Below are 16,353 nucleotides of genomic sequence, written 5' to 3'. Positions count from 1 at the left end.
TGTATCTGACTACAAATGAGGATTTTTGTCAATTATGCACGACTGTAACACACTTGGTAAAGAACCTTGCGCTAGCTGATGATAGAAACCAATTATAAACGATATGTGCATTTGGGTTTCAGACAAAAAAATTGAGTGTTGTTTGTCAAGTCATCCAATATTACAACAGTGAGTCCTTGTGCGTAGCCAATGCTGATCCTGATGAATAATACTACATTGGCAGGGTTGCTGAAATACTGTTTCTTTCCTCTGAAAGTTAATGGTTTTCACTGAATGCAAGACCAACTCAATTGGCAAAGATGTACCAGACAGAAGAAAGTTAAAATTTATTGCTCGCACTGGTCGAAACAACTTATATGAGTACAGAAGGTGACCACATAGTTTGTATAGTATTTTCAAATCGACATGCAATCATATCTTGTTATCATTTAAGAAGTATTTCACCTGTGTATCCTGTTTTAAATATGTAAAAATAATTCAGTAATGCAGTAATGCAGAGATTCAATGTGTTATATATTTTGATTGGCATCCGCTTAATATACAAAAATCACACAAGTGCATGTACACTCACTGATCGTTTCAGGGTGGTAACTCCAAAACTTTTCAATAATCAATGTGTTGTGTGTGTGTGTGTGTGCGTGTGTGCGTGTGTGCGTGCGTGCGTGCGTGCGTGCGTGCGTGTGTGTGTTTATTGTCGTCATGTCTTATCAATAAATGATAATGCAAGTGTGAGGCTGTGATCATTAATTCGGTTTAAATCCTCACCCCAGTCCTTGGTGAACAACAGTTGTACTGCCCGTTTTAAGCATAAGCGAAATTGATTACGCTGTGTTGATGTGTTAGTACAATGTGTCTGATTGTCTGATGTCTTGCGACGTTATGTTTCTCGTTTTGATCTTAGTTGAACTTTGCGTACTGGACTAGTGGCTCTATCGTTTACATGCCATTATTGTTTATATTTGTAGAAACTAATGATTTTTAAAAGGTTCTGTTGTGATAAAGTTATATTTTGCTATTACCTCCCTAGTTTATATTAAAATGTTTATGCAAATCGTAAAAAGCTGGCGGAAATATCTTCTTGAATTTGTGTTAAAGTTTCATGAAGACATTAGACGGTCATCGGTTTTTTCTGCGATCTGCCTTTAATTATTCAGTCATTTTTTTCCTAACTGTGTTCTGCGTCTTTAAACGCACTAAATTAAATATGAATAGGAATACACTTTGAAGTGTTATCAACGTAGGTAATACCCGATCGTTTATACTATATGAGCGCCATGGGACGTCTTGTGTGAGTGATGGCACATTTATTGTAGTATCTTTACCAAGACTCTTCTCAGAGCATGTTCAGTTAATTGATTGTAAAGGAAGCCTACTGAACGTCAGACATTTGTATTGAGTATAATATAATAACACCTATAGAACGAGCGTGATGGTGATTGTATTTGAAATTAATTCGTCTCGTATTACCGGAATGTCTTGTTTTAAAGGTACGTTAGAGATGATATTTGAAATAAATTCGTCTCTGTGGTATAAGATGGCCCGTTTCTCACATTCACTGAGACTCAACTAAACTTGGTGCACGCTCAAATTCTTTATGGTTTATGATTTCTATGGCATTTCAAAGATTTGTATCTGGTATGAGAAATGTCAGATTGTAAGTGGCGGTACAAATATTGCAGTGTTATCACTTAGACTCAAATAATTGCTCACACCAACTCCCATTTATCTGGTGAGAGAGTGTCCTAGTATTGGTCTTTCTATAGCATTTTATTCCTCGATGGATGTCGCGAGGAAGAGAGAATATTTCTACAAGTTTTAAAATCGGGATGGCATAGAGAAGGATCCTAATTTCTCCAGCGATATTATTTTGACTTGAGTGTTATGACAAGTTAATATATATCACACAATGAAATGTGCTTGATTTGTGAGGATGAAAATATTCAGACGACTTGATATTAAATAGTATATTTTATCTGTGTGTTTTCACGCAGCTCGCGATTTATTGTGCATTGGCATTTTACCTCCTGAACGGATTACCGAAAAGGAATATGTATTTTTCAGCAATAACAATATCATTTCTTTTACTTTTAAAGGTAATTGTATTTCGATTATTTAGAAAATAAATATACTTATTGCCAACAATTGACGCCGATATTATTATCATTTTTAGCGTCTTACGAATAATTACTTCTTAACCTATTTGAAAAGATACATTAAATTAAAATACTTAGTCTTATAATGTTGTACAAATTGAAACTAATTTATGTTATTGAAGTTAGCACTAGGGTATTGTTATACAAACTTCTGTTAATTCAAACAATTATACCACCGCGATTTTAAAGACAGAATTAATCGTAACTGTGAAATAAATCCGACGGTGATTGCTTTTATAATTTGTGTTTCTGAGAAATCACTTTTTTAAATATATTAAAATAGTTACAAAAATCGTGTTTTAGTAAAAGCAGAATTGATGATTTATTTGATTGCAAACGTTGTGATAGTTTCATACAAGACAAGTAGGATGTCATTGACATGATTAAATATTACACTTTGATAAAGTCTGAAATGGCCACATTTAGGTTTAAATATGACAGGCATATGATAACGAATTTGTCACATGTCATAATATAAGAGAGCTTAGAAAGCTTGAAGTATTATATTAAATATCATCAATACTCATGTGGCTTATTTGGAATACATTTTTCAACATCTTTTCTGACGTTTTCCTGAATTTTCTCTTTCTCGTTTTTGACGCTAGCACATTGAATCAATAATAATGTCACTAGCTTATCACTTTAATATTAATATGGCGTGAAGGGTATGCTAACATAACGAATGTTGGACAGTTAAATGTGATTTACAAAATAAAATAAATTTTCACAAATTGCATCGCTTTAATTTATAATACAGTTTTACTGAAAAGTATAGTTTTACTGAAAAGTAATCGTAGTGCGTAGTATATATATATTTACCTAGCGATCCGCAACCCTGTATTCTTTATGTTACATCTAAACTCTGCCGGTTCTTGCTTTCCAGTAAACAGAAATACACATGCTAGTTTCTTCACATGCAAAGACGATTCATATGTCAAAAGTTGTTTATTTAACTGGGTATCTGGAAAATGTTACAGCAATATATGAAGTCCAACTCTGTTTCATTTATGAACAACTCTTATGTGCTTTTCGTTTTCTTTATATATATAACCTATATTTTTCCTTCATTATTTACACCATTAACGTTTGTTTAACATAAACCAGATAGGAATACAAATTGTTTCAAAAATGATCCATCATTTGAGGCGGTTTCTATCTGAGATAATACATCGCGCTTGTTATCGAAATGCCCAATATTCGACTAATTCGAAGTTTATCAAAAACATGGAGACACAATGCACCTCATTTTCTTTTTTTTTCAGCATGTATTGTGCTCTCAGACGTGTCAAAGCAAGTTTGGTGTTTTCATTAAGAACGATTTTAACATACACGCCTGCGGGTGGTGTTATTATTTCCTGTTCCCTGAGCACGCATACTCACCACACGCGCGCTTCCATAGTTTAGCACTGAAAACAAATGTGTCATATACCGTCCAGCCTGACATCAACAATAAAAGCTCGATAAATACAATTTGTGCAACCCTTTCAAGAGACGAATGTGAAAGATGGCTACTGTGTTGCAAAGTGTCACGCGATTGCTGCACGCGACAACTCCAGCAACGTGATAACAACGATACTCTCACGTGCCCATCGACTTGGGACGGTTACGGCTGTTGGGACGCCGCTGCTCCAGGTGTTATCAGCCAAATTTCCTGCCCAACCTTTCTGCAATATTCCGTTCCAACAAGTGAGTAAACATTTGTTGTAGAAACATACTGTTCTTTTTATTATAGACACATAACATACTTCCTCGCATTTTGATCATCGTTGTCCCCTATAATTATATAAATATTCTACGTTTACCTCCTATGTCTTTTATGTTAAGCCTATGCATGACTATGGTATTATCCTTTAATCAGTCGCTATAGTAAAGGTCGCATCTAAGTAAAACCTAAGTCCTTCATCTCAGTATAACCAAGTCCTTTTTCTTCATCTCAGTATTACACAATTCCTTGTTCTTTATCTTACTATTACACCTAAATACCGCCAAAAACTCACGTATTAGATTACATATTTTTCTGTATGCGTATAACACATTACCCAAGCGTGAGCAGACAGACATGAATTAAACTCTTAACACATATTACAATCATTTAGTTATATTTAAAACGATTGAAATAAAATTATTTAGAAGTGCATGCAAACATACAAAATACATCAGACTATAGAGGGTCATATCCGACTGCATCGTAAATATCGCTTCCTTTGTCAGGATCAGCACTCAAAACCTGTCAGTCTGACGGAACGTGGCTAAAACGTGGATCTCACGGATTGGACTGGACAGACTACACACCTTGTCTCAGTTACCAGGTGCGAACATTGTTAATTCATACACACATAGCACTTTGTTAAATAATACCCTACCGGGTATGCTTAAAATTTAGAAATGAATAATCGGCCGTAAACCATTATCAATCATTTTTTAAATCATAGAGGTCTTTTCGATCAATCAACAATTTTATAGTCGCAACTGAATCATAAATAAGGTAAGAAACAGTACCGTTTAATGTGTTATTTGTTTTGTAAACGCCTTATGAAAATGATATTTGTTAAATGATGACTATAATCTGATAGAAGAATATCTGAATGCTGGTTAAAACGCACATGAGTCGGACTGGCTCCAACTAAGCTATCTTGGCGATTCGCAGTCATACCTTTAGGCGTTGTTTTAAGTAACTTAGAATTCACGAAACCTTTAATGGAAACATAAACATTGAAAGGCAACAATAAACATGACAAACACTTCCTAAGAAAGATACGGTTTTAGTGTCTTCTACAAATGAAGTAATCTTAAGCTGATAGAAAGAAAAAAGCTTTCAGCTCTAATATTAGACGAAGTGTCTGCCACTTTTAATGTTAATAGAAAACACCAGTTAACACCATTTCTGTTCTCACGGGAATATACAGCTTTGGAGTTCACTCCTCTGTCTGTTCTTATGTGTCGAATAAGTTTCAAATGCGTTGTTCCCATTTAGCTAGTTTTGTTTAACATTATGAAAGAAAGCAATCGGGGTGTACCTAGGATAAATACATTTTGTCTCTTTGAATCTTACCTAAACAATACTAGAGACCACCATTAGATGTTCTTTAGGTACCACGACATGGACGATGTAAACTAGGTTGAAGCATAAGATATTAAATTAGGCGATATGCCATGTGTTGTGTCTACCACTAGTATCGATCAACGGCATGTAACACCTTGCTGGCGATATTATGTTTATGTCCTTTGTTTGCAGGACTTGAAAGTGTCCATCTACATCGGTGTAGGGTGCCAGATTGCCAGTTTATTATGTTTGGTGCCTTCAGTGATTATATTTTGTAGCTACAAGTAAGAGTTTATGTATGTCGTTGATAACGTATATATTTGTACTCTTCAACATCCATGCATGGCACATTGGTTCAGTCATCTTTGATAGAAATGTTAATTCGTTCGATATATAGACACTTGCTATGACAAGATTGGTGACTTTAATACGATTTCTTATTTTGAATAGAAGGTTTGTAAAACAATCGTATTAGGTTATTCCCATTCACCTTAAATGAAATTTGATCATCGACACACCAGACACACCATCTATTCAAAAACTTATCTCAAACTGGCAAATCCTTGATACGGCCATGTCTAAATTGTGATAATCGAAGAGCCCCAAACAGCAATTTATATATAATGGTGATTAAAAAACCACGTGAATGAGAGATATACTGTTACGTATCTCATAGTCATTTTAAATCGCGTTTAAACGTACGATTACATAAATAAATATACGTAATTAGTAGAAATAAAATTTTATCATGCCCGTTTATCACACAAGTCGCCAAGTATTTTTCAAGCACGAATTGTAATATTATAGCACAATAAAATAAAATTTAAGTAACGAAAGACAAATTAAATGTCAGTTAAGGCAGAAAGGCGGAACTGTGGCTCTGGATGTGATCAACTTGATAATCTGGTTGAGTAATTTGTGGCGTGAGTCTTTCAGACTAATTACATGTCGTTTTTCTTTTAATCATTCAGGAGATATTCCAAAGACAAAACGGTCTCATCACAGAAAAAAAAGTAAAGAATGTTTACAATAATATCAAATTGATCTATATTGATTTATATATATATTTCATTGCATAAAGGGCTCACTTGTAACATGGTTTTAAAAGCGTTTAAATTGCTCTTTCATATTTCCATCCATATGCGAGGCAGCTAATCTTAAACTTTATTATATTATATGCCTTTCATTGTTTTTTTTTCAGAGTAGTGAGGATTCTAGGAACAATATTTATGTGAAAAACTAATGACACAAGCACCGTATTCGAAAGTTTAAGCATAAACCCCGTTTAATGACACAGTGTCAACGCTAAAGACATAGAACATACAAACAAACAATCACACACCAGCACTAAACACTACAAACAACATAGTACATATATACTATATAAAATAGGGATCTGTTTCAAGGACTGTTAGGTACTGCCTCGGAACGGTCAGGAAAATGTAAATTTACTGGGCGATTAAATAAGTTTGTGTGCTCATGTCACTCTATCACTATCCCAGCAATTCTGAATAAAGTGAAAACGTAAATGATAAATATTTTCAAACTACGCATTAATTGAGGAAACCTTATAATAATGTTCTCGTCACAAAATTGCGAAACAAAACATACTGGGAATTTTTTTTGATATACATAACATAACGTCAATTACTCACGCCTCCAGAAGCATGTATATATCAAGTAGCATGATATTCATAGAAACAACAAGACAAAATTTGATGCAAGACATGAGAGACGCGACTAAAAAGGTTAAAGAAGCGCTCTTACTCCCCCCAAAAGATTTACCACCATTAATACAATTGTTTTAATATAACAAAAAGGATAAGTCAATGTCAAAATTAATGGTTCTTATGAAGAATACCGAGTATAGTTTGGAAAAAGGTGCAGAAAACACGGTATTTCTACGTTATGTGACGATATTAGATTGCACTAGATATTTTAGCACTCACCAATCATTTGATGTTTTGCGTGAAGTGCGTGTAATAAGGAGAATGGCTAAACATATGCATATAGCAATGACAAACTCGAGTTGTTTGTAGTACCGGCGACCTGCCACATTGGAAAGGAAGTGAATACTTTTGATGATTTTCGTTATAGCCGTCTTACTACCATCCATATACACTTGTCAATTGGACATTGCAAACATGTTTCCCTATGGACGCGGCCTTTGAGCAGCGTCTAATGAGGATAACCACGTGGCTAAGAATATTTCCCACTGTTTGCCAAATTCGACGATGAAGAATTGTATATTATAGTACCATCAACATGAGCAGCTCGCCAAAAACAAAAACAAATGCGAGTTCAAGTCATTGATAGTAACCAACAGTGATAGCGATTGTGTCAAGAACCTTCCTTACTCTCCATTTAATGATCGTATAAAAAAATACGAACTTTCTCTTTGGTTTAAATGACCGCGTTACGTCTAAACTAGAAATGACAATTTGGTTATATTGATAAAATACAGTTTATTTGCGTTTTTGTGCTTTGACATTTAATTTCGTATTCTCAATGTGTTTATTTTCCGAAGATTATAACATATTTTTTGTTATTTTGCTCAATCATTATTTTGGAATTCGACTTGATACAGGGCATCAGAAAAGCGCCCTTTCAGATTATAGCCTGTATATTCTGCCATTTTTTTAAATATTCCAAATGAAAGATACAACACTAAAATTCTATCAAAATGTAGTTGCATTAGTTTGGACGCGTTGTGTTTTCCATTAAAATAGGATGTCATATTAGTATTAATTTAAAACAAAACTACCTTTGCTTTAATCTTTAACGAATGTTATCTTCCTAGATCTCTGATCCGACAACATCGTATTCGTCTCCATGTGAACTTCTTCATCAGTTTCATCAGAAGTGGCATTCTAACCGTTATCTGGAACCTTGCCATAACACACGACAAGATCACCAGCACCAATGTTTCCAGTACACACCTCTACAAGAACTCGGTGTGTATACTTCAATTCGCGAATACATCATTTTAACAAATCACTATAATAATGCAGTTGATTGTTAAAAAAAACTCATTTCTCGGCCATTTCTTGTGAAATGTTTATTTTTGTACACGCATAGTCACATTCTAGACGTATGAAAATGAAAAAAAAGTTAATTTTATAACAAACATTGACCCCTTTTCCTTGTCAAATGATAAGTATGCCAGTTGTGTTTGCGTTAAAATTAATAGATGTCGTTTACGACTCAGACCCAGAAACACAATATTTCAAATGTATCAAAAATCAAGTTATCTACTTTTGTTTGAGCAAATAAATGTTACCTGCTAGGTGTAACAATTACAATAATGTTCATTATAAATACTTCAGAAGTTGCACTTCCACAATGAAATAAAGACTTGCACATTTGAGTCTCTGGACGTAAATGAATACGGGCCTAGGGTCTTGAATATACGTTCATCTCAGGGATCTAAAAATACAATCGTAACATAAATTATCCGATTATGTTTAACACTTACAAAGGCTCTGGTCTTTAACATGATAAAATGTTCCGCCATGTATTTCAGGTGGAATGCCGATTGTTGTCCATACTAAAGATTTATTTCACGAGCACCAATTACATTTGGATGTTTTGTGAAGGACTTTACCTATATCGCCTTATCGTCAATGCATTTTCTCCACCGAAGAGACTGGCGTTATTTTATATCCTTGGATGGGGTAAGCTTTCTGTTAATGCAAATATTTGAGACAAATGAGCAGTTGTGTTAACACTTTCCTGTTGCGATATTTAAAATTTCTTTATCTGTGACATGTATTCCTTTAGTTTTTGACAGAGTATATGCATTTGGATATTGTTAGTTTAAATAAGTGTCGAATTATTTAATTTAAGTCAGACAGCTGCTAGTAATCTTAAAACTCTAAAGACAATGACATTAACACTTAAGTTCAAATGAAGATATATCCCAAACAAGTGCAGTTGAGAGGTTTTTGTTCCACAGGCAGTTCACATGCTTTAGGTATAAAACATTTCGTTCGGATATATTTCCACATTGCTCTTGTGTTTTTAAACAGGGAAACATAACATAAAAACATGTATCATGTTAAATGAATGTAACCAACATTTATTATTTTTCAGGAACACCCATGCTGTATTCCATAGCATACGCTATCGTGCGCATTGTGGAAGCGGATGAAAGGTACTTCATATATCATTTCGATGTTTCCTAAAACAGCAATTGCTTACGTCTAAATAGTAAATAAAAGGATTACTACATTTATTATCTGCTCGCATGTTTTATTGGGTATTACATCTCACATACGATATATGCAGCATGAAATAGCTATTTAATGATTAGGCATTTGGAAAGCAATGCAGGATCAATAAAATATATACACTGAGTATCACAGGAAGTCATTGTTCGGATGCAGTAAACAGACCGGACTGGATGATCAGTTTTCAAAACTATTGCTTGAATATGTTCTAAGGAGAGGGAGGATCATAGTAATAAGGAAATTACATGTTTAAAACAGAAGAAGTCTAATCTAACAAATTGTCATTGACAATAATTATAAAAGCATAGTATCAATCATATTTTAAATTTTCAAAGAATGCTTAATATAACAAAATTAAGATTGTTCAAAGTTCATGTGCAAATTTGTCTCTAGAAACAAATTACTTGCTTTGCTTTATCATGATAATGAGATTAAAAAAAATGAAAAAAACAAAACAAAAACATTTCGTAAATTACGATTTTATTTTCGTTCACATCATGCTGTTTTAATGACCACGGTAATGAATTCTCTCATCCAAAAATAATAAAAAAAAATCCTCAAAAAAAAACAACTGAAGCTAATTTGATATTTCAAAATTGTTCAATTCAATTCAAACCCTTAAATGTCATGAAAAACCGATAATTGAATTCCAAAAAAACAACAACATGAAAAGCAGAAATTAAACATTTAAGACGATTTGGTTCTTCCTCTCGAATTGAACTGATAAACACATATCGGCATGTATTGAAAAGAGAAGAAATTTTCGTGTGAGCTTTTAACTCTCATTTAATTCATATGAGTTTATTTAATGACTTACGTAAAAATGATAATGAATATCAAAGAGGTATGCCGGCAGCTAAGATGTATTATCTTGTTTGATGGTACTGGGGCTGTATAGGTCAAACCCGAAGAGATTAACACCTAGAGGCCAAATAGCATGGAACGGTCTGCGTTCGCGGATAACTTGACTGGGCGAGGGATGGTTTATTACACTCTACGTTTTCCAAAATGGCTAGAGGAAATCAAATTTTAGTTCTAGTATAAATACTTTCCCTTTTAGTAAATTAAAGTCAACATTGAATGAAGAAGTTTGAAATGAGCTATTGATATTTCCAATTTCAGCTGTTGGTCTATAAGCCTCGGGGATAAGGAGTGGATAATATATGCCCCAAATCTTTTCTGTCTCCTGGTATGTATGACATCAGTTTGTCTTTTGGGCTAAATGATTACATTGGAACACGTTTACGTTTTTCTGCCAGATATGCTTTGCTTTTAAATGTTTTACAAGACACTAAAATACTTTTTTCTTACTTACTTTTTATTTAATTGATAAATTGTGACAGGCTTTTATTTTAAACTGTTACCCTCGCTTAACAACGGGTTTATACAAGTTTTAAATCATTTGTATTGCTATCTCTGTAGCCACTTTTATTTACACCAGAGCATTTAGCTTTGACAAACATGTACTATTAACGTTATGATTGTGTTTACTTAACTTGTTAACTAATACATATATTCTCATAGCATGTTGTTTTACATACACGCACAAGATAACAAAATGTAATATTTCAGGTGAATGTTTACTTTCTATGTAGCATTCTTAGAATATTGCTGACACAACTCCAGGTGCACCCAAACGAACCAAGCAATTTCAGGTAATAATTAGTTTTTGTCTGATGTTAGTGAGTTATATCAAAAATATAGTAGGAGCTCACCTGCTTGTACCTTTTAACACATTTGAAGTACGACATACACATTATGTGATAATGTTGTCAGGCATTGTTGTTGTCTGCGTTGAAATACTCCTGAGCATTTTAATTTTATTCAATATAGCCCTGACACTGAACCAATGTTTACGGGCTTTATTATCTTGACCACTTTCAATAACTGCATCATTCACGATGCAACAGAGTTTGGGCTCTTGAATTGGTATAATTTGACTTACTTGTTTGGGCAGGTATCCGGTGTTCATGAAGCCATTCCGCAATGTTTATTAGCATTTCCTTACATTTTAGCAAGATTTACAACACTGTGGAAAGTGATCAATTTCCATTGAATACATTTGTGTTAGTTAAATGCATGTTTACAACAAATCATTCATTCAAGCCTGAGTTTCCGGTGCTAAGCATAATTTACAATCTTACTTTACAAGCCTTTACGCAAAGAAGACTATACAGTCATAAAAATCATTTATGCTATACATATCCTTTTCGTGTATACCCGTGTTGAACATCATCAAAATGTTCAAAATAAAACTTACAAAAAATGTGAAAACACACATTTAAGAAATCCGATGATTCTTAGCACGATTTTATTTTAAGACGTATCGTGTGCATACATTTGCGTAAAGGCAACAACTCTGTAAAGAAACCAAAGGATTGGACAAATACACGATGCGTATTTTAAATCATGGATCACAATAAAACATGATTACGATTCCTACTGTATGGGTGTGGAGGCGTGTTTATGTTATCAATGGTCCCTTTAAATGCGATGAAATAGTAAATTGGTATGAACGTTCAACTTGCATATATCGTTGTCGCTAGTTCAAACGGGCAATATACTATAGTTCACCTCAAATAGGATACCAGTACTGGTTCCAAAACGGAAAATGTGCTTTAACACCTTTCGTACCATCATTTGACTGTTAATAGAAAGCGTTCACTGTGCTATGTCTGTCGATAAAGAGTTTCAATCAAACTTTGTATGTAATTTAGGTTTCCGAATGATGACGCCTCCAGCATGCGTTTGCCTATATTAGCTCTTGCGTTCAGCCATTGTTTGCCATCTGTCGCGCAAGACTATCTATTTCAAGCAGAACCTGACATTATTTCTTTCCTTGTACCTTATCTACCGGGAGCTATGAGTTGTATGTGTTTTGTATCACTTGAACTTTGTAATTCTCACAGGAAAGCATTAAAGGCAACCTTTGTTTTGATACCACTGTTTGGAGTTCAACTTACGTTCACTGTGTACCGAACCCCTCATCATATGCCGGGCGCTGTGTATTATGAGAGGTTCTCCGACATTCTTACAAACTCACAGGTAATGTTTGTATTTTGTATATCGAGCAATAATTACGAAATGACATGTTCTACACCATTTGTATTTATTAATCATCGGATAAATAAGGTATCACAGGACCCAGCGTACTAGCAATGGTTCGCAACATATATGTTATCATGAAGATGTTAAAATAAGACACGAGTATTCATAGTTAAAAATTGCAGACAAACTATTAGCAATATACTAGCGTTAATATTTGTTAACATATACTGTGAAATCATTAATGTTCGTGGGGGATTAATGTTCGTGGTTTTCGTGGGTTGGGTGATCCACGAATTCAAGATCCCACGAAATATAAACCCTTTATTCACTTTTTCAATTGCCTTGTTACGTACATAGTATATTCTTTACAGAGGTCGCAGTATACAGTGTTAAAACCTGTCTCACTGTATAACTTACGATCATTATTCTGTTAATATATTATAACTGCTTTTAACAAATAATGAACCAAATCAATTAAATGTGTTTTATGCAGCAAATGACAGTTATAAGCACGTGTTTAAACGTGTGCTGTTAATGAAAATCTGCAAGTTTACAAGATGTGCGTGATGAGTGTCCATACTCGATTTTTTTATTTAATAAAATAATTAATCGATTACTAGTATATTGAAGGTTACTAAGCACCGAACGTGTAAATATACGCACCTTTTCGGCGTTTTCAGTTTGCAAAATTCTTAATTGGCATTCAATGGCTTCCCCTATCTGTATTCATGATCAGGGTACATCTTCTTTTATTACATTTATTCCCAATTAAGTCGATAAGTGACATGGGTTTATGCACTAATTGGCATGTCGTACCACATTAGCGAGTGTCATAAACCGAGTGACGTAGAAGACGGAAATCACGGGCCAGCGCTTGGATATTATGCAGAAGATCTAGGACGATCGCATCTTCGATTTTTTTTCAAAAATGAAAATCCACGAATTCAAGTACCCACGAAATTGTTTTTTTTCGGCAAACCACAAAATTTCATGCCCACGAACATTAATGATTTCACAGTATATGATTTCAACCATATCGAATCGGACAACAAGTGTTTGAAATGTACCGAAACAATTCGCTGTCACTATATTTCCCATAGGAATCATTTTTTTACAATTATCAGACTTAAGTATCTCAGCCTCCTAGTAATTGCTGTTTAATGAACTGTTTTAAGCACTCTTCAGGAAATAATGCCTCCTGATTAATTCTTGACACTATCTCAATTCGATGTCCGTTTGGTAGCCTTATACGACTGTTGGTTAAGAATGTTTCTAATTGACACGACATTAATAAGTGACATATGATAAACTCGAGAAAGTAAAAGAGGCTCCATGGTGTTAACGAATATCGGATAAGTGTTTAGTTTGTGGACAGATATACTACTGAGGTCTTTATTCAATTGCAGGGCCTTTTCGTTGCAATTATCTTCTGTTTATGTAACGGAGAGGTGAGTATAAATATTAACTTTCAACTGTTTTCAACCAAACTGCTTCCATAGTTCAAAATATTTCTTTAGTTTCATGCAACAAATCAGATAATACTGTTCGGTCTTTTCGAATTACCTATACTATACGCCAGGTTTGTCTCCTCGTTAATTCAGTAAGGTAGCAAAAGAACTTAGTTCCTTTTACTTTATTTATTATTCAAAACATTCAGCAATTCTCATATTATTCAGGTAATATTATATTATTAAGTTATTCTTTTCTTCATTAACGTATTTTGATATTTTATTGTTGTTCCTATATCATTTAGGTATTATCATACCATTACGGTATTCTGTTTTCATAGCGATTAGTTCTTCTCATATCATTTGGTTGTCATTAAAGTAGTTACTCGATTGCTCTATATCATGCGTTATTCTCTAAACAGTTGTTATTATATCATTTAGTTGGTCTTATATAATTCAGTTGTTTTCATGTCATCTAGTTTAATATTGTGTAGATGTTTTCATACTACTTTTCCAGGTTATATCCCTGCTAAGGCATTCATGGCAGCAACGACAAAACAATATAAAGCATGATTTTAAGAAGGCGAACTCTGCCATCAGCCTCCAAGTGTTTAACACAGTTACGTCCCGTGTTCATTACAACGCCACTGACAAATCATCGCCAAGCAGAGGTTTGATTTCATGTATGAAAATGGAAAATTCAGAAGAGGCAACTGATTTGTAATAAATATATAAGCCTGTGTTGGATATTTCCTAATCAGGTTCATAGGACGTTTTAATTAAGGAATAAGAAGCTATCAACTATGGACTTTGGATGGCAAGTTTAGATTAGGTAGCTTCATTACTGCGATAACTAACAAAGTAGTTATGGTTTAGCATACACAGCTGTACTTTCTTAAAATGCTGCTTTCTAAGTTAAAAAGAAATCCGCGAAGTTGTTTGTGTTAGTACCATTTACGGACTAATTCATAAGTCATTTATTTTATATGACCAATATATGACAGTGCTTTGTTTCTGTCTCAAAAAGCCTTCTTTACTCAAATTGTACTTTCACTATCAAGCGTTTTCATATTCTTATTGACTCTACTGCTAATTAAAAGTGTCGAGTAAACTTTGGATATCATTTGAAGAATAATATTTGCCTCCGTAGCCTTGTGGTTAGGGGGTCCGTGTACGGAGTGGGGCATAGGGCTTGTTCTAAAAAAGCCGTTTGTAACAGCTAGTAAAATAAATTAGTGCCAATTGCCTTGTTGTCAGAAGTCTGGCATATAAGATAGGAATTTTTAGTACGAGAGTTCGTCAATGTGTCTCAAAAGGTTCTGATGGGATATTTTTTATTGCAGTGCAGATTCATTTTTTAATAAAAATGTGGACGTAAATTTAAATCCTAATATACATTCTTTTAAGGTTAAAACTATCATTAGTGTAAACTAATTAATATTCTTTTTCTGTACTAGCAATATGCTTTCAACTGATATATGAAAGAGATTGGCATGCAGCTTAATGATGAATGGGAAAAATATGCCATATATGCGACTAACTTGCGATGCCAAATGATTTATTTTTCATACAACGTAGCGCTGTATAGTTAGCTTTTTAAGTGGAAATGTTTTGAAATGAGTAAAATAAGAATAATCATACAAACAATATATTTCAGTGTACGGCACATTTTTACTTTTGAATGTGAAATTTGTAATTAAACTATTTAAACACAAACAAGTAACTGTACAAAATGTTATATATTTAGTTTGTCAAATTTGAAAAATAAAATTCTATGTATTAGAATACTTGCGTTGTTTATTCTAATGATATTACTAAAAGGTACAAATGAATTATTCATGGCAGTAATATACATTTTGCGCCTGGAGTTGTAAAGTACAGTACCCTCGGATTGTGAGCTACATGGTATACAATACATGTTTTCTTGCCAATTGTGTGTACAAATAGGAAGATTATAAATCAGTTTGTTATTTCAAAAAAGCAAATCGTTTTTCAGTACGTAATAGTATTGCATTGACATGTAGCTCAACAACCGAGTGAAGTGAGCATCTTTCCCCCTGACTAAATAAGCGAATAAGGCTTTTTATTAGAAAATAAATCGCAAATTAAGTATGTTTGGTTAATATACTATTGAATTAAAGACACAGTGTAAAAAGGGAAACACCAGTCCAGTAGCCAAATCAGTACTGAAGAACCTGTGTAAGGCAAAATTGGTGCAGCATTATTGCCTACTATGCCTAACACATATTAAACGAAATACACAAAGTGCAGAACACACAGAGAGACGAAACATGCATTAAAAATATTTGTATGAATAAATGGTAGGGTTGCAGCTATGGCACGGACAGCGAGAAGGAACCCGGTTGGGTAAAACACGTGTGTGAGTACTCGAACTCACACGTGCCACATCACATTGTCTCAGATCAAGTACG

The 16,353-nt window shown here is 33.9% G+C and overlaps 1 protein-coding gene across 1 annotated transcript; it reads left to right on the top strand.

Annotated features, from left to right (window-relative positions):
- The first annotated feature begins 1,849 nt into the window (after positions 1 to 1,849).
- On the top strand, positions 1,850 to 15,578 carry LOC128238926 (calcitonin gene-related peptide type 1 receptor-like). Its single transcript, XM_052955265.1, has 12 exons — positions 1,850 to 2,093; positions 3,416 to 3,839; positions 4,365 to 4,462; positions 5,389 to 5,480; positions 7,997 to 8,150; positions 8,720 to 8,870; positions 9,289 to 9,349; positions 10,548 to 10,614; positions 10,998 to 11,080; positions 12,335 to 12,470; positions 13,880 to 13,921; positions 14,439 to 15,578. The coding sequence occupies exons 1-12, from the start codon at positions 2,049 to 2,051 to the stop codon at positions 14,643 to 14,645; spliced, it is 1,560 nt and encodes a 519-aa protein (XP_052811225.1). The 5' UTR covers positions 1,850 to 2,048; the 3' UTR covers positions 14,646 to 15,578.
- The last annotated feature ends 775 nt before the right edge of the window (positions 15,579 to 16,353 follow it).

The sequence above is a fragment of the Mya arenaria genome, chromosome 1, assembly GCF_026914265.1.
Source record: "Mya arenaria isolate MELC-2E11 chromosome 1, ASM2691426v1".
NCBI classification, from domain to species: Eukaryota; Metazoa; Mollusca; class Bivalvia; order Myida; family Myidae; genus Mya; species Mya arenaria.
The sequence above is the reverse complement of the archived record's forward strand: the minus strand, read 5'-3'. Positions and strand labels throughout refer to the sequence as shown.

Bases quoted from the DNA above. Each gene is read 5' to 3' on its own strand.
- LOC128238926 (XM_052955265.1), top strand. From the start codon at position 2,049: ATGTATTTTTCAGCAATAACAATATCATTTCTTTTACTTTTAAAG. The intron at 5,481-7,996 runs GTAAGAGTTTAT...TTATCTTCCTAG, and splicing joins ATTATATTTTGTAGCTACAA to ATCTCTGATCCGACAACATC. The intron at 10,615-10,997 runs GTATGTATGACA...GTAATATTTCAG, and splicing joins CAAATCTTTTCTGTCTCCTG to GTGAATGTTTACTTTCTATG.